General features: G+C 46.1%; 1 protein-coding gene across 1 annotated transcript in view; it reads right to left on the bottom strand.

Moving 5' to 3' along the window:
- Positions 1 to 17,251: 17,251 nt before the first annotated feature.
- The window catches only part of LOC126456342 (trypsin-like), a 187,074-nt gene continuing 177,514 nt past the window's right edge, over positions 17,252 to 26,811 (bottom strand). The window contains exons 6-7 of the mRNA XM_050092098.1: positions 26,334 to 26,492; positions 17,252 to 17,413 (exon numbers count right to left, since the gene is read on the bottom strand). Coding sequence (XP_049948055.1) covers positions 17,252 to 17,413; positions 26,334 to 26,492 — 321 coding nt within the window. The remainder of the gene's footprint in view (positions 17,414 to 26,333; positions 26,493 to 26,811) is intronic.

Raw genomic sequence — 26,811 nt, forward strand, 5'->3', positions numbered from 1 at the left:
CTCACGAGTAGTGTATGTAAGGTTTTGGAGTGTATGGTGAATTGCCATTTAGCTTGGTGGCTGGAGTCCCGAAGTCTTTTAACACCTGCCCCCCCCCCCCCCCCCTGCGGGTCCGGGGTAAGAATAGGCCCGCGGTATTCCTGCCTGTCATAAGAGGCGACTAAAAGGAGTTTCAACCGTTTCGGCCTTCCATGTGATGGTCCCCCTTGGGGTTTGACCTCCATTTTTCAAAATTCTACAGAAGTATGAGCCTTTTGGGGAAGGACACCTTACGTGGTGTACCACTGGCCCTAAGTGCACTAAGACCTTGGCACTCAGCATTGAACCGGCGTTGTAACCATACCCACTATTCCTCAAATTGGGCCTAAACGCCTGATGGGTTGTACAAGTTACGCCCATAGTGCGTCCCCATCTGCACCAGCGATCATGATGGACTTTCCATGGCACCAGAAATCCAGCACGGTAGCCAGCCCGTTGTGGTGGGGTCGTCATGTACCCTCTAGGTTGTAGCCCCCTGACAACACAGGGATGGTACTGCCGATACCTGAGCTGCACCCTCCCCACGTCGGCCAAGGAGTAGATGCCCGTCTCCTTGGGGCATCAGGACTCCCGGCAACGGTCATCCTGCCAGGTGGCCCTTGCTGAGGCTGGGTGGCGCCCGTGGGGAGAGCCCCTGGTCGGAGTGGGTGGTATCGGGGTGGACGTTTCGCAGATGAAACGTCAACATGTATCAGGTCGCTCTGCAGCCGAGTCTTTGAAAAGAAAAGGTACCGTTTGTAGTTCTGGTTCTCCTGCCCTTTCCCCCTTGGCCATTCCCTGGGAGGAGGGACAGGCCCGCCGGCTTGGGGCGAAGTACTTACCCCGCTATTTGGTCTGTTCTCGAACTGATGGGGGGACGTTCGCCACCTCCAAGCCCATGTTCTTTGTTCAGCACATTGAGGACATCTTCGGGGAAATCGAGGCTCTCAGCAAGATGCGTTCAGGGTCCGTTCTTATCAAGACCACCTCCGCCACACAGTCGGCGGCGCTCCAGGTGTGCGACCGCCTAGGGTACATCCCAGTGTCCATTGTCCCGCATCTGGCACTAAATAGGACGCAGGGGGTTATTTTTCATTGTGACCTCCTGCTACAATCTGACGAGGAGCTCCAGGCCAACCTGGAGCGCCGAGGCGTGCATTTCGTCCTGCGAGTCCAGCGCGGCCCCAAAGACCGTCGCATCGACATCGGGGCCTTTATCCTCGCCTTCGAGGGGGACATTCTCCCGGAGAAGGTAAAAGTGATGTGCTACCGGTGTGACGTGCGACCTTACGTCCCGCCTGTTTTCGGTGTTTGCGCTTTAGGCACATGTCGTCACGGTGTGAGGCTGAGCCCCTTTGTGGCGATTGTGGACGTCCTCTTTGTGAGGAACATACATGCACCCCACCACCTCGGTGCATTAATTGTCCTGGCATCCACTCGCCTAGATCCTCAGACTGCCCCGCATATCATAAGGAGAAGAAGATACAAGAGCTCAAAACTTTGGATCGGCTCTCTTATTCTGAGTCCAGGAAGAAGTACGACCGCCCCCATCCCGTGCCGTTGACCACTTCGTTTACCTCGGTTGTGTCCACTCCTTCTGCGGTATCCTCACCCCTATCCTATCCCCCCTCCGCCTCCTCCGCCCATCAGGGGGCTCTGCCTCCGCCTCCCAAATCCCTCCCTTTCAACTCCTCCTCCCCGTGGCCCCCGCCCCCTCTGTCCCAGGGGCCACCCTTCCTCCTCCTCCTCTCCCCCCGCCACCTGAGAAGCGATCCTCATCTCAGGCGTCCATCGGGGAAACCTACCGGACCCCAGCTTCCGAGATCCGGCGTTCCAAAACGGACCCCGCGCGTGAGGACCTTCTTCACATCCAGCCCACCATCCCTGTGCCTCCTCGGCCTTCCAAGAAGGCCTCCAAGAAGAAGTCTCTATCCCCCTCTCCACCCCGGCACGTTTCGTCTGACGCTCCATCCGTGAGTCGCTGCTCCCGGCCGTCCTCAGTTTCGCCGGGACGCTCTGCTGCCAGGCGCTCAGCTGGCCTCTCGTCGGCAAATGATGCTGCCCCTCCTACACAACCAGGGACAGCGGCCGCAGCTGGCGACGACTCGATGGAACCGGATCCGCCTCCCGCCGGTTGTAGCGTTGTTCCCTCGCAACCTGGCCCTCCGCGGCCGTCGAGGTGACCAGCTCTTCCCCCGTCTCGTTCCCCCAACTTTTTGACTAGCGATTGCCTTGTTACATTGGAACATAAGAGGTATTCGATCTAATCGGGAGGAATTACAACTGCTCCTCCGCCTGCACTGTCCGCTCGTCCTTGGTCTCCAGGAAACCAAGTTGCGCCCGACTGACCGTATTGCCTTTACCCACTATACCTCGGAGCGGTATGACCTCACCCCTGTGGACGGTATCCCAGCTCATGGTGGGGTCATGTTGCTCGTTCGGAACGATGTCTATTTCCATCCTATCCCATTGACCACCCCACTCCAAGCAATAGCTGTCCGTATTACTCTTTCTGCTTTTACTTTTTCAGTTTGTACCATCTACACTCCACCGTCATCTGCCTTTAGTCGGGCTGACATGATGCACCTGATCGTTCAGCTTCCCCCGCCGTTTTTATTGTTTGGCGACTTCAATGCCCATCATCCCCTTTGGGGCTCTCCTGCATCCTGTCAAAGAGGCTCACTCTTGGCGGATGTCTTCAACCATCTCAATCTTGTCTGCCTCAATACCGGCGCCCCGACTTTCCTCTCGGACTCTACTCATACCTACTCCCACTTGGACCTCTCGATCTGTTCTACCACTCTTGCCCATCGGTTCGAGTGGTATGTCCTTTCTGACACCTATTCGAGCGACCATTTCCCCTGTGTCGTTCGTCTCCTGCACCACACCCCATCCCCACGTCCTTTGCGCTGGAACATACCGAAAGCTGACTGGGGACTTTACTCCTCCCTGGCGACCTTTCTGGACCACGATTTTCTCAGTTGTGACAGGTCGAATACCTCACGGCGGTTATCATCAATGCTGCCGAATGTTCCATTCCTCGTACTACCTCTTCTTCATATCGCGTTTCCGTCCCCTGGTGGAACAAGGCTTGTAGGGACGCTATCCGTGCTCGACGACGTGCTTTACACAGCTTTCGCCGCCATCCTACTTTGGCGAATTGTATTGAATACAAACGACTCCGAGCGCAATGCCGTAGTCATCAAAGACAGCAAAAAAGCTTGTCGGGCCTCTTTCACCAGCTCCTTTAACAGTTTTACTCCCTCTTCCGTCGTTTGGGGTGGCCTGCGCCGGCATTAAGGCCCACTCCTCGGTACCTGGCCTGACCTCAGGTAATGAGGTCCTTGCTGATCCTGTGGCTGTCTCCAACGCCTTTGGCCGCTTTTTCGCGGAGGTTTCAAGCTCCGCCCATTGTCACCCTGCCTTCCTTCCCAGGAAAGAGGCAGAAGAGGCTCGGCGACCTTCCTTCCACTCGCTGAATCTGGAAACTTATAATGCCCTCTTTACTATGCGGGAACTCGAACGTGCGCTTGCACTATCCCGGTCCTCTGCTCCGGGGCCAGATGCCATTCACGTTCAGATGCTGGCACACCTTTCTCCGGCGGGCAAAAACTTCCTTCTTCGTACCTACAATCGCGTCTGGACCGAAGGTCAGGTCCCCATGCGTTGGCGTGACGCCGTCGTTGTTCCTATACCCAAACCCGGGAAGGATAGACACCTTCCTTCTAGTTACCGCCCCATTTCTCTTACAAGCTGTGTCTGTAAGGTGATGGAGCACATGGTTAATGCTCGGTTAGTCTGGATTCTTGAATCTCGACGGCTACTTACTAATGTCCAATGCGGCTTTCGTCGCCGCCGCTCCGCTGTTGACCACCTTGTGACCTTGTCGACATTCATCATGAACAACTTTTTGCGAAGGCGCCAAACGGTAGCCGTGTTCTTCGACTTGGAGAAGGCTTATGATACCTGTTGGAGAGGACGTATCCTCTGCACTATGCACAGGCGGGGCCTACACGGTCGCCTGCCCCTTTTTATTGATTCCTTTTTAACGGATCGAAAGTTTAGGGTACGTGTGGGTTCCGTATTGTCCGACATCTTCCTCCAGGAGAACGGAGTGCCTCAGGGCTCCATCTTGAGCGTAGCCCTTTTTGCCATCGCGATCAATCCAATTATGGATTGTACTCCACCTAGTGTCTCAGGCTCTCTCTTTGTCGATGACTTCGCGATCTACTGCAGTGCCCAGAGAACATGCCTCCTGGAGCGCTGCCTTCAGCGTTGTCTATACAGCCTCTACTCATGGAGCGTGGCAAATGGCTTCCGGTTCTCTGAAGAGAAGACGGTTTGTATCAACTTTTGGCGATATAAAGCGTTCCTTCCGCCATCCTTACATCTCGGTCCTGTTGTTCTCCCATTTGTGGAAACAACTAAGTTTCTAGGGCTCACGTTGGACAGGAAACTGTGTTGGTCTCCACATGTCTCTTATTTGGCGGCCCGTTGTACACGTTCCCTTAATGTCCTCAGAGTTCTTAGCGGTTCATCTTGGGGAGCGGATCGCACTGTCCTGCTTCGCTTGTATCGGTCCATAGTCCGATCGAAGCTGGATTATTGGAGCTTCGTCTACTCGTCCGCTCGGCCATCCCTCTTACGCCGGCTCAACTCCATCCACCATCGGGGGATACGTCTTGCGACCGGAGCCTTCTACACTAGTCCTGTCGAGAGTCTTTATGCTGAAGCTGCCGAATTACCATTGACCTACCGGCGCGACGTACTGCTGTGTCGGTATGCCTGCCGGCTGTTGTCTATGCCCGACCACCCCTCTTACCAGCCCTTCTTCGCCGATTCTCTCGACCGTCAGTACGGGTTGTATGTGTCTGCCCTGCTGCCCCCCGGAGTCCACTTCCGTCGCCTGCTTCGACGATTGGATTTTGCCCTCCCTACCACCTTCAGAGAGGGTGAGAGCCCGACACCACCTTGGCTCAAGGCTCCGGTTCATATTTATCTCGACCTCAGCTCACTCCCGACGGAGGGTACTCCGGCTGCAGTGTATTGCTCACGGTTTGTCGAACTTCGTGCTCGACTTGCCGGTCACACCTTTATTTACACCGATGGCTCCAAAACTGACGATGGTGTCGGCTGTGCCTTTGTCGTCGGGGCCGCCACCTTTAAATACCGGCTCCTCGACCAATGTTCGAGCTTTACGGCCGAGCTTTTTGCTCTCCATCAGGCCGTTCAGTATGCCCGCCGCCACCGCCATTCATCGTATGTACTCTGCTCTGACTCGCTCAGTGCTCTTCAGAGCCTTGGAGCTCCCTATCCGGTCCATCCCTTGATTCAACGGATACAGCAGTCCCTCCATTCTTTCGCTGATAATGGTTCTCCTGTCAGCTTTCTGTGGGTTCCTGGACATGTAGGAGTGCCTGGGAATGAGGCTGCGGATGCTGCAGCCAAGGCTGCAGTCCTCCTGCCTCGGCCAGCCTCCCATTGTGTCCCGTCATCTGACGTTCGTGGGGATGTATGTAAGAGGCTTGTGTCGTTGTGGTGGGATGCTTGGTCATCCCTCCAAGGAAACAAGCTCCGGGCAGTAAAACCGCTCCCAACTGCTTGGACAACCTCCTCCCGACCATCTCGGCGAGAGGAGGTCCTTCTGACCAGGTTGCGGATTGGGCATTGCCGGTTTAGCCACCGCTACCTGCTCTCCGGTGACCCAGCCCCGCGGTGCCCTTGTGGTCAGGCATTAACAGTGCGCCATGTTTTATTGTCGTGTCCCCGTTTTAGTCAATTTCGTGTTGTCCTGTCGCTGCCATCTACTTTACCAGATGTTTTAGCTGATGACGCTCGAGCAGCTGCTCGTATTCTGCGTTTTATAACTTTGACTGGCTTGTCCAAAGACATCTAACCTTTTTACTTATTTTATCTGCATCTTTGTCAGATCCTTCTTGTGTCCCCCCCCCCCCCCCCATCCCCTTGAGTTTTACTAGATTCCATGTGCTCTAACAACATTGACTGGGCGCTAATGACCTCAGTAGTTGAGCGCCCTTAAACCCCACCACAAAAAATAACACCTGCCCAATGCGGATTCCGAAAGCATCGTTCTGCAGTTGACCATCTTGTTGCTCTCTCCACTTATATCATGAACAATTTTCTCCGGAAACACCAAACAGTAGCAATATTTTTTGATCTGGAGAGAGCATACGATACCTGTTGGAGGACAGGCATCCTCCGCACACTGTTCTCTTGGGGCTTTCGAGGTCGGCTGCCCCTTTTTCTTCGCGAATTTACGGCAGAGCGCACATTTAGAGTGCGGGTGAACACTACTCTCTCCCGTACTTTCTCCCAAGAAAACCGGGTACCCCAGGGCTCCGTGCTGAGTGTTGTATTGTTTGCCATTGTCATAAATCCAATTATGGATTGTCTCCTTCCTGATGTCTCCTTCCTGATGTCTCTTTGTGGACGATTTTGCGATCTACTACAGCTCTCAACGGACCAGCCTTCTTGAACGACGTCTTCAAGGATGTCTCGATCGCCTCCACTCTTGGAGCATCGAAACCGGCTTCCATTTTTCTCCCAGTAAGACCGTTTGTGTTAATTTTTGGCGACGAAAGGAGTTTCTTCCACCCTCCTTACATCTAGGACCTGTCAACCTTCCGTTTTCGGACGTCGCTAAATTCTTGAGTCTTATGTTTGACAGAAAACTGTGCTGGTTCTCCCACGTTTCCTATCTTTTGGCTCGCTGTCTGCGATCCCTCAACACCTTCCGTGTCCTGAATGGTACCTCCTGGGGAGCGGACCGAGTGGTCCTTCTCCGCCTCTATCGCACCTTAGTGCGCTCGAAATTGGACTATGGAAGCATAGTTTACTCCTCTGCTCGGATTACGTTTAGTGTCTGGAGCTTTTTACACCAGCCCTGTGGAAAGCCTTTATGCTGAGACTGCTGAACCTCCGCTGTCCAATCAGCGAGCAGTCCTTCTGAGTCGTTATGATAGCCATCTGTCTACCATGCCTGCTAATCCAGCCCTTGACATTTTTTTCGACGCCTCCTTTGATGTAGGGTATGCAGGCCGCCCCTCCTCCCTACTACCACCGGGAGTCCGCTACCGTCAACTGCTCCATTCTCTTTGCTTCCGCTTTCCTAAAACCTTCTTGACAACTTGGGGTACAGCACCGCCTTGGCTCCGTCCCCAGATCTGCCTTTTCCGTGACAATTGTCAGTTTCCCAAGGATGGTACCCCTTCACTTGTTTATCGTCGGGCATTTTCTGCTCTATGTGCACAAATGACGGAAGCCACATTTATTTACACTGATGGCTCAAAAACATCGTTTGGTGTAGGGAGTGCCTATATTGTTGGCGACACCCCAAATAAATTTCGGCTTCCCGACCAGTGTTCGGTTTATACTGCGGAGCTTTACGCTGTTCTCCAGGCTGTCCACTACATCCGCCGCCATCAGCGGTTACAGTATGTTATCTGCTCCGATTCTCTCAGCTCTCTCCTCAGTCTCCAAGCTCTTTACTCTGTCCACCCTCTGGTCCACCGGATTCAGGACTGTCTGCGCTTGCTCCATCTCGGGGGCGTCTCGGTGGCGTTCCTCTGGCTCCCGGGACACGTTGGTATATGTGGAAATGAGGCGGCCGATATAGCGGCCAAGGCTGCAATCTCTCTTCCTCTGCCAGCTATTCAATCGATTCCCTTCGCCGATCTACGGAGCGTTTTATGTCGTCGTGTTGTTCTTTTATGGCACGCACATTGGTCGACACTTCCCCATAATAAATTGCGGGACGTGAAAGCTCTTCCTTGTGCTTGGACCTCTTCCTCCCGAACGCGTCGTCGGGAGGAGGTAATTTTAACTCGACTCCGGATAGGGCACTGTCTTTTTAGCCACCGACATCTTTTAAGCGGCGATCCTCCCCCACTCTGTCCCCACTGCTCTCAGGTGTGGACGGTAAGACACCTTTTAATTGAGTGCCCCTATTTCACTCCATTACGCGCCCGTCTACAGCTGTCGCCTGATATATCGTCAATTTTAGCAGATGACACGCGCTCGGCCGATCGCGTTCTCGAGTTTATTAGTGCCAGTGAAACGACGTCAGTCATTTGAAGTTTTTTTTGGGGACACCCAACCCCTTTCTGCAGTGGATTTTTAAGCCTTCCATCTGCTTTTAGTTTCTCCAATTTTTTGAGTTTCGCTCCCATTGCTGCTGGTATCCATTTTCGGTTTTTTACTGTTTCCTAAGTCATGGACTGGGCGCTAATGACCATAGCAGTTTTTCGCCCTAAAACCAAAACAAAAAAAAAAAAAGAAAACAGTGTCTAAGATATATCTTGATCACCAAGTTTAGATCCAAAGTATGATAGATAAACCTTTCTCACAAAGTCTGTAATGATTATTTGGTGTTTTTAATGACAAATTCACTACAAACTGTCATCAGAGCTTTTACAACCACAATTAGACATTGTACTGAGCACATGTACAGGAAATGGGCAAGTGAGGTTAGGTTGACAGTAAACAAAACACCTTCTGTTAACACAAAAACAGAATCGACATTTTTTCCAGCAAATGTTTTTCAGAAGTGCTACCAACATCATCTACCTTCATTACACTTCCTTTTTAAATTATTTTAACTATATAAAAGCTGTTAAATTCTTTAAAAATCGCTTAATTTAGTAAATTTAACTGTAAAATGTGAAGAAATGGTGAGTGATACAGTTTTTTAAAGTATCATATTTGGATTTCCCACCCTAAAAACATAAGAACAAGGTATTCTCAGCAAAATAGCTTTTCAATCGTTGGCCTATGTTATTTCAGTAGCAACATTCAATTCAACTAAATTTAATTCTTAGCTTCATTTGAAATAGTTTATGTTTCTACTTTACAAGGTAGATTATTCAACATTGAGCTCAATTAACTTCAAAAATTCGTTCATGATAGTAATTACAGCTAAATTAAGCTTCAAATGAGTGTAACTTAATTGCTTTTTTCATCACCTTTGAGCAGGTATTTTAGACAGTAACATTTACTCAGTCTGGCGCTGAATATTTGCAAAACGATACTTTGCAATAATTTGAGAGTATTTTAGTAAAATGCTAACTAGCTTCACTTTTAATAATCCTTGCACATCTGACCAACATACATAAACAATAATAGTGAATTTGAAAAAGGGTACTTGGTTTTATGAACACTTAGGAGGAGATCCTGCATAGTTTCATGATCAGGATAAAAATTATCGCTCTAAACATAGGTTTATAGCACTTGGATTATTATTAAAATCACTCACACAAGTTAACTGGCCCATGCTCCGATACATATTTGTAGCCATGAAGTTGTTGGAGTAGTGGCGAAGTAGTGGTCGCAAGCGACGTGGCGGCTAACTGTACTCACGGCTATTGATGTTTGAATGCTCTTTACAATTTCTTCTTGGCGACGGGTTTTTAACGTGTTAGAGCCATTCCTTATTGCAGAAAGTACCACGCAACAGCCAAATGTACATCTTAGGCAAAATACCTTGCAAAGCGGCTACCAATTGCCTCTCTGGCACCGACGATGTGGACCGTGCAATGGCTAGCTACTGACTGCCTACCGTTCCCACCCAAGTAGTCTCGCAGTTCGACCGCCAAAACCACCTTTTAATGGGGTCAAATCACTTCCATTGTGGAGGTACTTCCCTACATCTTTTACATTTTACAATACAAATGCCCTAAACATGAACCAGCTTCCAATACACAATGTTTTCCTTCTAAATATACACCTATTAAATATCATTTAGCTTTTTCCATATATACATTACAGTACTCTCATTTCCTGTCACAAATCAATGACCTTAACAAACAAAGAATACACACTTCCTAATTACAGATACACAGTTACATAATACTTCTAATCGATGTAAGTGTTACAAGACAATACTGCAAATAACCGAAGGCTATTGCTTCGCTTCACTCGAGGGAGAAGTCGGAAATGTTAATTTAGCAACATGAGGAAGGATCATAATGCATTCTGACAGCACACCATGATGCCTCAAGAACTAGTAAATGTTCCACAAGAACAAGTATCAGCCTGCTGAAATGCCAGAAAAGCGCCAGCCTGAAGCACTGAAGTTACTGTTGTGATATCGAGGTGCGGTGAAGAATGCTGAAGAACCCAGGAAACTAGGGCACACTGTAAGTGGGTAGTCTCATGTACGAGGGAATAGAACGATCAGGAATGACGAAATATTAACCAAAATAAATGAAACATAAACTCATTTAAGTTCTGTATTCAAAAAATAGAAAAAAAAACAGACACGTCATTCACGGACAATAAAGGAGAAACAACGATAGAAAGTCTGCCACGAATATCATGGTTTTGCATAGTTAGAATGAAAATGCAAACTTCTCAACACTAAATCAAATAGATATTATTAACATTATCAGGTGAAACAATGGTCATATATCGTGAAAGTTAGCGCTCTTTAATCGTATCAAACAAAACACCTTAAGGTTTCTAACCACCGTGTGGTACTGAAATCCATGTTATTAGTAATATTTTGACTTAAGGAGCGTTAATCACTGAGAAAGGTTCAACAAGTGGTAAATTGTTAGCTTTAAATTAATTTCCGAAACTTATGACGACGATGAATAACAATAAGGGATAAGAAAACCAAGTGTATGATAAATTCTTGCACTTGCACATGTAAGCAGTGAATTGCAGTCCCAGCGGAGATGAAGTTTGTGGCGGGCACCGTCCCAGCAGACAGCCTCTGCCTCAGAAAACACGACTTGCAGCAAACGCACTAAGCTGTCCGTGAGCCACACAGCGTGCCAGTGATCACCCTGTCCCTTGGCAGTCACCGCACTGAATTCCAAACACCAAATGCCCAGCTCCAAATGCCACAAGATACCCATGGGGCTGGCAGAACAAACCGTCAGAGATACTAGCACAGGACTGTCGCACTAACTGCTAAGGTAATACTTACCTCTGGTTGAACCCTTTCAGCACACTGTCATTCTCAACAGGACATAACGTCTTTGCCACAGATGGACAGCAATAAATACTCAGGCTTCCGAGCCTATACGCAATGGGCCAGCTATGATGCAGATCCTGTGATGTGATGCCATCCATTCACTGGATTACTTCTGCCTTTGAGATCGCTGCGATTTTCCAACATCAGATTCACTGAAGTCTTTAGGATTTCTACCTCCAGCTTGCTGAGAGCTGAATCGATGGTGTTTGACACACTGTCAACCTGTTGTAGTATGTTGGAGGCCTGCTGAAGTCTATTACCTCCAACATGCATCTGTGAACAGACAGTGGTGTTTGCAGCCTATCTGTGGTGGAGAGGCCACACCGTAACGCGGCATTACCCTTTCCATTCAGAGAAGAACTGCTGGATTTACTCAGGCACAGCTCTTTGATGTCCATGAGATTTCCCTACAGAAGTTGGCAATCTGGTGGTCGACGGCACTTTATGAGCTACGCCTGCCGTCTAATGCCCTGTATGGTGTCAGTGTTATGTGATTAGCTGTGACATAGACAACGATCTCAATAATCTGCAGAAGTGGGCGAATCAGCGCGTTCCAAGCAGCGTGCTGCACCCTCCATTGGCAAAGGATTCCGGAATAGATCCCCATTCGGATCTCTGGGATGGTACTGTCGAGTTCCAGTCTACAACTAGAAAAAGACTGAGTAACCAACCTGTGGATAATATTATACGAGTCCTGGACATGTAATGTCAGACGTTTAAGCGTGGTAGGGAAGCTAGAAAGTCTGAAAAGGGAAATGGATAGCCTCAATCTGGATGTAGTGGGAGTCAGTGAAGTGAAATGGAAAGAAGACAAGAATTTCTTCTCAGATGAGTATAGGGTAATATCAATAGCAGCAGAAAATCCTGTGATTGGCGTAGGATTCGTTATGAACAGGAAGATAGGACAGAGAGTGTGTCACTGTGCACAGTTCAGTGATATGGTTGTCCTTATCAGAATCGACAGCAAACCTACACCGACAGCATAGTTCAATTATACATGCCGACGTCGTAAGCTGCAGATGAAGAGATAGAGAAAGTATATGAGGATACTGAAAGAGTAACCCAGTATGCAAAGAGAGATGAAAATCTAATGGTCATGGGGGACTGGAATGCAGCTGTAGAGAAAGGAGTAGAAGAAAAAGTTACAGCAGAATATGGGCTTGGGACAAGGATTGAGAGAGGAGAAAGACTAATTGAGTTCTGTAATAAATTTCAGCTAGTAATAGCGAACAGTCTGTTCAATAATCATAAGTGAGGAGGTATACTTGGAAAAGGGCCGGTGATACAGGAAGATTTAAGTCAGATTACATCTTGATCTGGCAGAGATTCAGAAATTACTTACTGGATTGTAAGGCGTACCCAGGAGCCGTTACAGATCCAGATAACAATTTAGTAGTGATGAAGAGTAGGCTGAAATTTATGACATTAGGAAGAATCAATAGGTAAAGAACTGGGATACGGAAGTACTAAAGGATGACAAGATACGCATGAAGTTCGTTAAGGCTATAGATACAGCAATGAGGAATATCTCAGTAGCCAATCCAGTTGAAGAGGAGTGGACACATACCAAAAGGACAATCACCGAAGCTGGGACGAAAAATATAGGTACAAAAGAAGGCAACTGCGAAGAAACCATTAGAAACAGAAGAAATACTTCAGTTGATCGATGAAAGATGAAAGTAGAAAAATGTTAAGATAACTTCAGGAATACAAAATTACAAGTCGCTGAGAAATTAAATAAACAGATTGTGCAGGGAAACTAAATAAAAAGACTGCACAAAAGATGTGAAGAAATCTGAAAAGAAATTATTGTCAGACAGAGTGACTGAGCATACAGAAAGTCAAAACAACCTTTGGTAACATTAAGAGCAAGTGTGGTAACACTAAAAGTGCAACGTGATTTCCACTTTCAAATGCAGAGGAGAGAGCCGATAGATGGAAAGAACACATTGAAAGCCTCTATGAGGGGGAAGATTTACCTTACGTGACAGAAGAAGAAAAAGGAGTCAATTTAGAAGACATAGGAGATCCAGTATTTGAATCAGAATTTAAAAGAGCTTTGGAGGACTTAAGATCAAATAAGGCAGAAAGGACAGAAAACATTCCATCAGAATTTCTAAAATCATTGGAGGAAGTAGCAACAGAGCGAATATTCACGTTGGTTTGTAGAATGTATGAGTCTGGCGACATAGCATCTGACTTTCGGAAAAATATCATCCACACAATTCCGAACACTGCGAGAAGTATCGCACAATCAGCTTAACAGCTCATGCATCCAAGTTGCTGACAAGAATAATGTACAGAAGAATGGAAAACAAAATTGAGGATGTGCTAGATCACGATCAGTTTGGCTTTAGAAAAGTGAATTGCACCAGAGGGGCAATTCTGACGTTTCGGTTGATAATGGATGCAAGACTAAAGAGAAATCAACACACTTTCATAGGCTTTGTCGACCAGGAAAAAGCGTTCGATATTGTGAAATGGTGCAAGATATTCGAAATTCTGAGAAAAATAGGGGTAAGCTATGAGGGACAGGTATTATAGCAATATTTACAAGACCCAAGAGGGAATAATAACAGTGGACGACCAAGAACGAAGTGCTCGGATTAGAAAGGGTGTAAGACAGGGATGTAGTCTTTTGCTCCCACTGTTCAATCTGTACATCGAAGAAGCAATGATGAAACTAAGAGAAAGTGTTAGTAGTGGATTTAAAATTCAAGGTGAAAGGATATCAGTGATACGATTCACTGATGACATTGCTATACAGAGTGAAAGTGAAGAAGAATTACATGATCAGCTGAATGGAATGAAGAGTCTAATGAGTACAGAATATGGATTGAGAGTACATCGAAGAAAGCCGAAAGTAATGAGAAGTAGCAGAAATGAAAACAATTAGAAACTTAACATCAGAATTGATGATCATGAAGTAGATAAAGTTAAGGAATTCTGCTTCCTAGGCAGCAAAATAACCAATGACTGACAGAGTAAGGGGTGTAGCGGCACCATCATTTAGGATAGGGAAAGTTAGTTTTGTGCAATATTCTGAGCACAAGTTACAGCCAGGTGCGGGCTGGATTGCAGTGAGTTGCGAAGTAGAATAGAGGCCGCAGGGCCGTCAGATTGCTGAAAGAGTATACATAGTGGTTTTTCATGTCACAATTCACAGGCAGAAGGGGGCCCACTCCGCCAACCTAGCGTTTTATGAGTACATGATGTGAAGCAGCGCGTATTGCAAAACAGAGGCACACAGCTGCATATAAATAGGTGCGGGTTTCTAATGGCATTCATTGAAGTGTGGCAGCTCTCCTGGACAGTGGTGCATGTCACACCACCAGCTACACGCAGCAGCGCTTCAGCCCACGGCGGGTCGCTGGTTCGACCCTCTGAGGCCGATGTGGGATCCATAGCCAGCCAGCGGCGGGCCACTCCATGGCTCACTACCATGGGCAGTCGCCCTGGCTCCCACACACGCCAGAGTCATCTTGAGGTGAGGGCCGCAGATTCGGACTCCGGATCGCGGGCGCTTGTTGTCGCCGCGATCTCAGCCACGCCGGCGAGAAGCACACACCTGGCTGCCTGCGGCTGACACCGAGCGGCGCTAAATCAGCAGGGACGGAGTCAACTGCCGGCATCCTTACAACACCAAAACTTCGCTGCCGTACAAGGCCGACACACAGCAGTGCGCACTTGGGTCGCTGAGGCAGCCATTCCATGCCAAGCTGTTTCACAGACAGCAAAGTGGTATCCTCATCATTGCAGGACCCAGTGATGCTCTCCAAGAGGAACAGCGGCATTGTAGTTGGAAACAATAAATTACTTGGAAAGCTCAGACGAGTCTTAACACAGTGCCTTCTACCTCTTCCCGCTACAGAGGATATCAAAAGCAGAGTATCAATGACAAAAAGGGCATTCCTGGCCAAAAGAAGTCTACTAGTATCAAACATAGGCCGTCATTTGAGGAAGAAATTTCTGAGAATGTATGACTGGAGTACAGCATTGTATGATAGTGAAATAAGGACTGTGGAAAAACTGGAACAGAAGAGAATCGAAGCATTTGACATGTAGTGCTACAGACGAATGTTGAAAAGTAGGAGGACTGATAATGTAAGGAATGAGGAGGTACGGCGCGGAATCGGAGAGGAAAGGAATATGTGGAAGACACTAATAAGGAGAAGGGACAAGATGATAGGACATCTGTTAAGACATTGGACAGTGACTTCCATGGTACTAGAGCGAGCTGTAGAGGGCAGAACTGTAGAGAAAGACAGAGATTGGAATACATCCAGCAAATAATTGAGGACATAGGTTGCAAGTTCTACTCTGAGATGAAGAGGTTGGCACAGGAGAGGAATTCGTGTTGGACAGCATCAAACCATTCAGAAGACTGGTGACCCAAAAAAAGGGTAATTACAAAAATCATTGGGTCCCACCTCCTGAAGTATCAAATTGCCGATGAACTTTGTTCTTTGCATTGTCAACTTCTTTGGTCACAGCTTTCTTTCTGCTTTCCTTGACCCTGGTAGATCTAAAACAGGCAAGGCATATCTCAGTTTTAATTTCTGTGTAAAACCAAGTGCATGTTAAGTAGGACTCAGTCACGCCCACTGATTCTTTGTGTTGTCACATGTTGTTTCACTTCCCGTATTCTCCTGACGTTGCAACCACTGACGTCCTCCTCTCTCTACAGCTAGGGAAGAACTGCGTTGTTGATATTTCCACGATGACAAGGTTTTCTGTAGAATCCAAATGCATCCATCTACAACCAAGGTCTCTGCCACGACATTCATCGTTGTGAAAAATGTCTCTCACTGAAGGATGAACATGTACAGATGAACTATCACCTTCACAAAGTTTCATGTTCACATCATCGAATTTTCCAAGGTGATGACTGTAACTTGATGGCTAACCCTCTAATTGTTTCCATGTTACAATGTGTAGTGAACCTAGTCTCCTCAGAACTTTCATATGTTAACTGTAATGTTTGAGTCAGTATAAATTTTGGTTGGGCTTGGGTTAATTTTCTTACATAAATTATATACTTATCATGTGTAGACGTTTTCCAACATATCTGATTACCAAACAACTACTTTCCTGTTATTGTGCTTTTTATTATTTATATCGACATATTTGATAATATCGATCTTGTACCTTGAAAATAATTAATCACAATTACACTATCAAAAACAAATTTAACGTAAATATAATATTGTTACTCTTCGGTTTTCATTCAAACACAATTTCTGTCTTCAATTACAATATTTCTTATTTTACCATAGAAAATGAAATCGATTTTATAAAATAACAAGAAGCTACTATTTTTCTTATAGTCAAAATTTGTAGCCTTTGTTATTGATCATGAAGCCTATAAATTTGTATTTAAATAATGATGTCTAAAAAACAATGTGTAAATAAAATCTGAAAAACAGTCTCACTTAGGACAGTTGTGTTAATACAAACTTGGACTATGTCCTATTCCAGAAGGTACTGGAAGCCAGTTTCATAATATATAATATATTTTTGGCGCCAAGTGCCTAAGAGTTGCTTCTGATAGCTTGAGTTCGATAAGTTAGGGTGGAATGGGCGTAACATCTGTTGACTTTGGTAAATGTTGCGCTCTGATCGATTATGTTCCTTGTATGGCTCAAGAAAGTTGCACAGTGTATGTTTGAAAAGCGTGAAATACGAGATGATACAATTTGTTTCTGGAAAGAAGAAGAAGAAGAAGAAGAACAAGAAGAAAATTGTTAAAAGCAACCTAATGTTCCAGTAACTTGTCATTTGAACGACACTGGTCGAAATCTTTTCAGTAGGTTAAACAGGAACAAAGGAACCACTCAAGATACTGGGACCAACTTTGCAAGATAAGTACTATTTATCTGCAAATATAATGCACTGGATATTTCTGCAAATTTTAACGTTGTTTAAACTATGAAATAGTTATTATAGATTAATATTTATTCTCGGTAATATATGGACAAATAAGTGAGGTAGGGCATTATAAGAGTAAGGTGAGCACTGAACGATATATATTGCAATATACGGATAAGTTTTACGAGTGTGAATGAGCTTGACCCAGTGTCACAGACCGAATACAAGATTGCTGCAAACAAAAGTTCGGATGAAATTTTATTGTTACCTGCTAACGGACTTATCTTTGATAACATATTGTTATAAAATAACCTGCAACATAATATTAATCAGTATTTAAGAACTGCAACAAGTACAAATTCTACGTCGCTAGTGATACAGCTGTGAGCCATTTGTCCTCTCAGTGATCCAGTCCACATAGCTGGAGACACGTATGTAGACTGAGGGGTAGGGAGGCTCACCACAGTAGTATCCCCAAGACACCAGCCCCACAACCTTTCCTTCGTAGAGCAGCGGACCCCCTCCATCACCCTGCAAAGATAACCTGATAAAGTTACCTAAGCATGTTCATCACCCTGCAAAGATAACCTGATAAAGTTACCTAAGCATGTTTAAAAAATTATGTTTTACAAAGGTATATTCTGACCATTCTTAACGTAATACACATTTATTTCCAGTCAATGTAAAAATTTTAGTGATTGGGATCAAATGTTATTCACATCCATAAACATAAATCTCAGTATTTCAGTCAAGATAATTATTACAGTCGAAACATAGAATAGTCCAAAAATTATAAGTATCTAACAATAGTGACTCGAATAAAACTGGTAATCTACACATTCCTGAAAGAAATTTGAGCTTACTTCTGCATAAATTCATTTTTCAAATCAATTGATGATTTACATCGCCTGATTATACTTCGCTTTCATATGTACTGAAATTTTCGTTTGCCACGTTTCAAACGAAAGGAAAGATGAAACTCAAAGTTCCAAGTTAATAGCCTGTTTTAGATTTTATTATGTATTAGTAACGCATACTGAAACGTATTTCTCCAATGACTATAAAGCATAAATGTAATTAATTATACTGTTATATAAAGAGCATTCATACATTGTAATATTTCTCATATCTTTACATACACTGCCAGCAAAAATAAAATTAGTACAAACTTTTAGAGGTATACAGTTCACTCAAGATTCATTTTTCGAACAGTATGTATGGAGGAGGTACAAACATGTTCCGGGAAAATCAGGAATACAGAAATACAAGTCGCTGAGGAATGAAATAAACAGGAAGTGCAGGGAAGCTAAGACGAAATGGCTGCAGGAAAAATGTGAATAATGGAAGCAAGGCTAAAGAAAAATCAGGACACTTTCATTGGATTTGTCGACCTGGAAAAAGCGTTCGACAATGTAAAATGGTGCAAGCTGTTTGAGATTCTGAAAAAAGTAGGGGTAAGCTATATGGAGAGACGAGTCATATACAATATGTACAACAAACAAGAGGGAATAATAAGAGTGGACATTCAAGAACGAGGGGCTCGTATTAAGAAGGGTGTAAGACAAGGCTGTAGCCTTTCGCCCCTACTCTTCAATCTGTACATCGAGGAAGCAATGATGGAAATAAAAGAAAGGTTCAGGAGTGGAATAAAAATACAAGGTGAAAGGATATCAATGATACGATTCGCTGATGACATTGCTATCCTGAGTGAAAGTGAAGAAGAATTAAATGATCTGCTGAACGGAATGAACAGTCTAATGAGTACACAGTATGGTTTGAGAGTAAATCGGAGAAAGACGAAGGTAATGAGAAGTAGTAGAAATGAGAACAGCGAGAAACTTAACATCAGGATTGATGGTCACGAAGTCAATGAAGTTAAGGAATTCTGCTACCTAGGCAGTAAAATAACCGATGACGGACGTAGCAAGGAGGACATAAAAAGCAGACTCCCCATGGCAAAAAAAGCATTTCTGGTCAAGAGAAGTCTACTAATATCAAATACCGGCCTTAATTTGAGGAAGATATTTCTGAGGATGTACGTCTGGAATACAGCATTGTATGCTAGTGAAACATGGACTGTGGGAAAACCGGAACAGAAGAGAATCGAAGCATTTGAGATGTGGTGCTATAGACGAATGTCGAAAATTAGGTGGACTGATAAGGTAATGAATGAGGAGGTTCTATGCAGAATCGGAAAGGAATATGTGGAAAACACTGATAAGGAGAAGGGACAGGATGATAGGACATCTGCTAAGACATGAGGGAATGACTTCCATGGTACTAGAGGGACCTGTAGAGGGCAAAAACTGTAGAGGAAGACAGAGACTGGAATACGTCAAGCAAATAATTGAGGACGTAGGTTGCAAGTGCTACTCTGAGATGAAGAGGTTAGCACAGGAAAGGAATTCGTGGCGGGCCGCATCACACCAGTCAGTAGACTGATGACAAAAAAAAAAAAAAAAAAAAAATGTATGGAGTGGTTCTGAGGTATCAGGTATTGATCCATGCTGAACCCCCCATATTAGAACATGGTGTAGTTTCCACAGTGGCAATGCAGATGCTGACTCTAACATCCATTCAGTCATACAGATGGCCAACACTGTCCTGGGATACATCCTGTCACGGATTCTCGACATGTTCACTTTGTTCTGTAGGAGTTGCTGGTTGACGAGTCACACAAGCCACTTCTCGTGCCATCATATCCAATATGTGCTCGATTAGAGACAAATACGGAGATCGTGCTGGGGAAGTAAATTGCTGCTCACCTTGTAGGGTACACTGATTTTCACAGGGAGGGTGTGGGCGATCATTAACCTCTTGGAAGAACCCATCACCTTCCTTTTGCACGAATCGCAAAACAACGGGTTTAACAACATTCTGCATTACCGAGCACTGGCTGGCGTCCCCACTAGAAACAGCAAAGGTGAACAAGAGGTGCAGCTTATTGCATCCCAGGCCGTAAGACCTAGGGTGGGGCCAGTGTGTCTTAGATGAATGCGCTCTACGAGACAGCTCTCACCACGTCTATGTCATACACACGAACGACCACCAATTGTTTGCAGGCAGTATTTGCTTTCATCACTGAAGATGACAGCGCGCCATATAATATTCTGAGGGTACCAGCTGAACCGAGTACATCGATGCTGAGGCGATAGTGGAAGCAGGTTAGAGGTGTGCATGCCCATAGTCTCTCTGCTAATAACCACTTCGCAACAGTTCGTGCTGACGCTATGGGCTCACAAGCCCTTTTGTCTGTTAAGTGGCATCTGTCCTTACATTGCGCCGTTTCTCGTCTGTGCTGCGTGGACATCCAGAACCGCGTCTACAGGTGTGAAAATGTTCACGCGACCATTGATAACAGCATTGCTGCGCTACTGATGCAGCATGTCCAACTGGGTGGCAGTTCTCCGAAGGAACCATCCTGCCACTCCGTAGGCCACAATTTGACCCCTTACAAACTCGCTCAGATGGCTGCAGGAAGCACGAGTCTCCCGAACATGGTTGCCTGCTGGTTTCACACGTTTACACTATAATGAGTCTTCTGGCTGTGAGCATTCCCCATTACAGCGTAGACATAGGTGGCCTCTGGTAACTATACCACTTTGTTAGTGGACAATGATGAAACCATTATCAGTACATCTGCTACCCCCCTCCCACGCCCCCCAGACGGTATATGCTGACATAAGATCAAAATCGACATCGTGTTTCCAGGTGTAGTAATTTTTTTTCCACCAGTGTATTTACCCACCTAACTGAAAAGTGGAGGAGGATTAAAGATACCAAACAAAACGCGATATTTAAATACTCAATTTCCTCCTATAATCCGTCGTTATTATGGAACAGGTGCTCTTTACACCAGCCAGTCATGTGGGTCGTGCCACAAACTCCAGCAATCAGAATGTCACAATGTGAGGATGATCGGACATTGATCGAAACCGATCACAGTTCTTTAAAATAAAGTGTTTTATATGGCCTAGACTGTTGCTGTTACATTTTCAATTTTGAACAGTTCTCAGGTATATGGGTGGGTGCTGTCGTCCAAAGGGTGCGCTATTTCAGCAAGCTAGTTTCTTGCCATCTTTTGGGGTTCCTAGTAAGTGATTTTTTTATGTGCTGTTGAATGGGACTATCGGTTTCTCCGGTGCCCCATGTCCTGGTGTCTAAGTTGGTTTTAGATGGGTTATTGGGACACAATTTATTTGTTTTTGGGGGACATGGCTGTGATTGTCTTCGAACATGGAAGTTCGCCAGCCAGCTGTCTCTAGGTAGTGTTCTATACTTGCTTTTTTCTTTCGCTTTTGGGGTATCATGGCGTGCCAGGTCAGCCTCCAGGATCGTAGAATCTGCAGATGTTATCCATCTCGCCCTGTATTACTTTTTCTTGATGCTGTGGTTCATCCCAGCCTCTCAGTGTGGTGTGACTGAGGAAGCAGGTGACTTGGATGTGGCATCCTTCACCCTCTCCTGAGGGAAGACCTGCCTGGGGCTGAACATTTATGGGACCCACCGTTCCCCTGTTCTCTGGTGTCATAGGCTGCGTTTGAATGGCACATCTTTTTAACACTACCCCTCTGTGTCTGGACGCACATGAGAAGAGTTGTGGCTTTGCGGCATGGGCATCACTGGAAGCGTCTCACAATGAATCTCCTGTTGACCTTTTGACATGGACTGGTGTAGAGGCGTCCATTGGAGGCTATGTAGCAGCCTCATCAGCTCGGTGCAATTTTGCAAGGGCTGACATTGCTCGCCGCATTCTTCTCATGTTTGCAACTTCTCACATCTTGTAATGGTAGCAGGGGGTGGTGAAGCCACAGTGGTGATGGGACACATCAGATGGAGTGTTTCCTCCATGCTGCCATCAGGGCAGATTTGAGCTGCTCCAACATCAGTCTTATTGTTTCTGCCGTCCTCTCGCTGAGGGCTTTGTGTTCGATGGTGTCACTGGCTTCGCCTGCTTATGTAGCGAGCACTCATAGTCTTCGTAGTGGAGCAGAGACGGAGTTCCAGTCGTGTGGGTCTTCTTTTCACGCCTTCATCTTGGCTTCTTTTCACAGCACTAACAGGTGGGCAGCTGTGAAACATGGACGTTTGTTTGCTGCCACAGCTGCCACATACCAGTGCAGCGACGTGTGGGTGGGACCAGATGCATGAGTCATGTGCTTGCATGCACTTGACACATGCCTCAGCGTGTCGGCTGTACTTCACCAAGTGGCCTAGCTCATGGCAGTGAAACATTCTACAGTTCTTTCCTTGTCTGGGGAACTTCAAGCTTGAATCGCGTCAGCCTCCAGACAAGCACTACGTCTTTGTTCTCTCTGTGCCAGATTAGGCCTACAAACAGCTAGCAGTTAGACCAGTGACTGGTTCCTGTCTGTCGCCTTGCGAATGCCTGCCACTCCATAGAACCTGAGATTGCTCAGCAGCTCAGTAACTTCCCATGTCATCACGAGGAAGGAAAAGTCGCATTTAGTCTCCATCACAGTCTCACGCCATCTGGGGTCCCTGGGTGCAGTCTCAGCTACGAAGTGTACAGTCAGGAACTTCGTGACCACATCATGCGCTCCTTGGAAGTCAACGTTCAATGCATTTGCGCAGTAATCTCCTCATGCGATTTATGTGACGGCACCTTCTAGTTTTTCCCACGACTTATCTCCTGGATACTTCACCAAGAGGACTGGATGCAGAGTGTTACCGCAGTTGGTGGATTTGTCTGAGACGAGTACAGGATTGTTGGTCTCACGGGACTTTTTCTACATCTCTGGAGATGACCAAGTGGGTTGTGATCATATAGGACACATCTAACTGTACCAAGTCTTCTTGATCTAGTTTTTGTCGGCATTGTCCAGGCCTCTCATTGTCTGGCATAGCGAGCTCCGTTCGTAAAAACACTACAGACTGCTTTCAGCGACAATTTTCTGGATCAGAGTAACTTAATATTCTATAGCACCTACTTCGTGTGCATGTGTCAGCTAGTGCCAAACGCAGTTGTCTATGGTACACAGGGTCGGCACAGACTGCACCAGTGACGACAGTTATGGTGGCTATGTTGGTGATGACACCACCACTGACAACCCTCTCTACCGGTAAGACAACAATTCCGCTTTTGTTTCTCAAAAAGAGATACAGCCTTAGGCGGCCCTTGCACCGACGATCGAGTGAAGCGAGTGCTAGCATTGCCAGTGTGAGACTCTGGGTGATACAGACTTTTTTTCTGGCACATTTCATTCCCTCCTCTTGTGGAGGACGCCTTACTAGTGTATCCAAATCCGCATTTTCACAGCGAATGTCTTAAACTAAGGTTGTTCTGTTTCCATCTTTATTTTGTTTGCGGTGACGCCAATAGGAGTATTTGAGAGACTCTTCGTACATCCATAGTTGAAATGAAGGACCGTGAGACGTCAGCTGGTGCAAATTTATATTAAAAATGGAGAAATTCTTCCAGCTGTATTTAAGGTGTCGATTTTATTTTGGTAACCAGTTTCAACGTTGTAACAACGTCATCTTCAGGCCCATACACTTGTTCACGTCAACTGCGTCCGGCTGATACTAGAAGTCAGTGGTGAGATACGGACGTGCTCCGTGTGGAAGGTTGGTACTAACTTGTTGACGTCAGAAGTTGACTAGAAGTCAGTTACTAACCACCTTCCACACGGAGCATGTCCGTATCTCACCACTGACTTCTAGTATCAGCTGCACACAGCTTACGTCAACAAGTGTATGGACCTGAAGATGGCGTTGTTACAACATTGAAACTAATAAAATCTACACCTTAAACACAGCTGGAGGAATTTCTTCATTTTTAATATATATTTGAGAGGAGGTGGGGTTATATTTACTACTGTCTCCCAATTGAGACTGTAGGAGGAGTTGCAATGGATACTTCTGTCATTTGACTTAAAGCCAAGGGGAAGCCTCCGAAAACCTTGGCTATAACTGTTGGGATTTCCACCTGTTGGGGTGCTGTGGTGTTTTGACCATGTTTTGTTGGTTTTGTAGCGCTCCAGTTTTTAAGGGTCATCAGCTTGCATCAGCAAAGTCACCTACTTGTTGTGGATTTACGCTGCTGGGCGTTGCCATCCTCCTTGTAGTGGCAGCCAGCTATGTTGCTATTCATAGACCAGCTCCTCTTACGCTGCCGTTTGTAACCCTGTTCCTCTTCGTTTGGGATTGAATCTTCTGCCATTCTGTGTCTATTAGACAGTTATAGCTGTTGATGAATTAAATGGTTTGCACTACTTGATCAGTTTCTCGGTTTCGGTAACTGAGGTGCTGTCTTTTCTGTTGACTTTCGGCTTTTGTGTTGCACAGTTGGTCACCATCTCTTTCATCCTATCTCATGTCTCAAGCTGATGCTTCTTCACGTCCAGCAGGGGAATCTGCATCTCTTGGTGTTGTAGTGATGGAGGGCTGCAGCGAGGCAAGTTTGTGCACCTGTCTATGCTGCTCATGTCTCCACGTGTGAGTGGCGATGGTAAGCCTCTCTCAACAGGAGGAAGACCGCTTCCATATCCTTGTTGAGCATAATTCTAAAGCCTCTTGTAGGGCGTCGTCGATGTTGTACCGTGGGTCGTCCTTCTTGCAGACTGTTGGTGCGAGGCTACAGCGGCTTTGACTTCTCAGGAGTCTGGTGGACTGCCTCCACTCTATTGCGCGCAGTTACCTTCCCCCTTCGCCACTCTCACTGGAAAGGGGGGGGGGGCGCATCCGACCGCGTGGGAAGGGAGTACACTTCCACCTCGCCTCCAGTCTGCTCTGGGGCCGTTTTCACTTCCTACAGCACTTCTTGGTGTGGTCAGTGTCTGCCGAGCTGTCCTGGGATGTCTCCTTCCTCTACTGCATCTCACTGGCGTTGTCTCGGGCTGCACACACTCTGCAGCCGCAAAAGCTTGCGACATGTGTCCCACCGCAGTGGAGGCAAGTTGGCTGGTGTACTTCCTTATGTGGGCAAGCCTGACTGGCGTGCTTGTCAGCGCACTTGACACACATTCGCTGACTACGGCAGTATTTGGCCATATCGCCCTCTTCTTGGCACTTATAGCAACGTGGCTTAGTGTCGAGTCCCACCAGGAGAGTCTCAACTTGTTCAGCTCACAGACTTGTTTGGCTCCCTTTTTTTTGCTGGTTCTCAGCTAAGTCTACAGCCAAGTCCAAGAGTGGTTGCCTCTTCTTATTGGTCCTGTTATGTAGCCTTATGACCACATCTCCAAACCCAGCAGTTTAGCCGTCTGCAGATTATGTCTTCATTGTACAGCCACAGTAGCCCCCTGAAGAACGCTTTGACTGCTGTCATTCTCTTCTTTGGTCGCGTCTTCTCTGGTGCCAGAAAAATCGTTTTGACGAGAAGAGGCTTGACAGACTCATAGCTACGAGAAGAGGCTTGACAGACTCATAGCTAGAGCAGAATTCGTACATACATCTGGTACAGCGTCATTGTCAAGGTATTTGGTGCTGATTTCACCCTTCACAGTGTCTCCGAGGGTGCCGAAGAAGTCCCACCAGTCTCTGTCCTGATACTGGATGAAAATAGATAGAGCCAGAACATAGATGGTATGCTGTGTTGTCATGTGATCGTTGGTCTTCTGTTCGTCCTCTTTGGAGGTGATGGGGGTGTCAATTACGAGCTCGTTGCTATTGGGGATTCCCACTTCGTCTTCCAACATTTTGCCCTTGGTTGGCTCCTCAGGTCGTGTCACCAATGTGCCTTTGCTCACACTTGTCCTCTCATGCTTTCTACGTCTTGCTTTGTTCATGGCGCATGCACACTGACACGACACTTTGCTTTCGTTCTTAAAACAGCAAACATGACCGATTTTCCAGGTGCGTACAGCTCACCAGCTATCTGCTGTTTGTCGCTTGGTATCCTCTCTCCCGCCTCCTTCCGCTGCCACCAACAGGCGCCTCAGAGTGTGGGCCTGGTGCAGTGGTTGGGAAAATGTGACCTCTGGCGTCGATCCCTTTGCAAATATCAAGTTCTGTCGTTGAAGATCTTCTTTTGTTTCAAGATATAAAATGGTTCACAACCGACAAAGTGTGACTTAACATGTTATGTAATTAGCTTTAAAAATGCAAGGAATTTACCCAACACAGAATTCTGTAACTTAAGAATTAACAATATCCACCAAATAACTTTGATATCCATTAAAGAGCGCTCAAATGTGTAAAACACATAAAATTTACGAAACCTACACAAAACACAACCTCATGTCGCAGAAACAACAAAAATAATAGGAAGTCCCAGTAACTGCTTATGGATGTTTGTAGTACGCATTTCTTCAAGTGATTCTAGAATCAGTCGCTACAATGAAACACTAACCAGGAAACATGATGTGTTCCTAGGTACACTATCCTCCAGACACAACACTCTCCCCCACACTACAAAAGTCAGTCATACAAAATAATGGCCCTTCCTCGCCCATACGTACTTTTCACCACCAGCTTGCCGTTTACTTACACTGCAGGCGTCGTAGTACGTGCCGTCCTCGAAAGGAATTGCACAGATCTGTGTAGGGTAGATGCTGCTGTTGATGTCAGCGTACACAGACTCGCACAGCCATTGCTGCATTATTCGTACATCCACTTTGAGCAGGCCATCTGGAAACGGTCCAAAGTACTGTGGAAAAAAACAGACTTCTCTTACACCAGAGACTTGGTAATGTGTTCCAGTTATCAAAACTTAGGATTTATGGACGAAAATCTATTACACGAATTTCATATAACATCCCTTCCATTAGCAGAGCTAAAAATTGTAATGCAACATAGAAGTAAATAATAAAGGACATCATGACTTACAGTCCAATTTAAATTAGTTGTCATCTCACATGTTAGTTTCGAAGTTTGAACGTTGTGGCAGTTTTGCAGAGAGCCACCACGTTGCCCCACACTCCACAGCGATACAAAAAAGCTTTAAAATCTCTCAAGAAAAAAAAGTT

The sequence above is a fragment of the Schistocerca serialis genome, chromosome 1 (genome assembly GCF_023864345.2).
Source record: "Schistocerca serialis cubense isolate TAMUIC-IGC-003099 chromosome 1, iqSchSeri2.2, whole genome shotgun sequence".
Lineage (NCBI taxonomy): Eukaryota > Metazoa > Arthropoda > Insecta > Orthoptera > Acrididae > Schistocerca > Schistocerca serialis.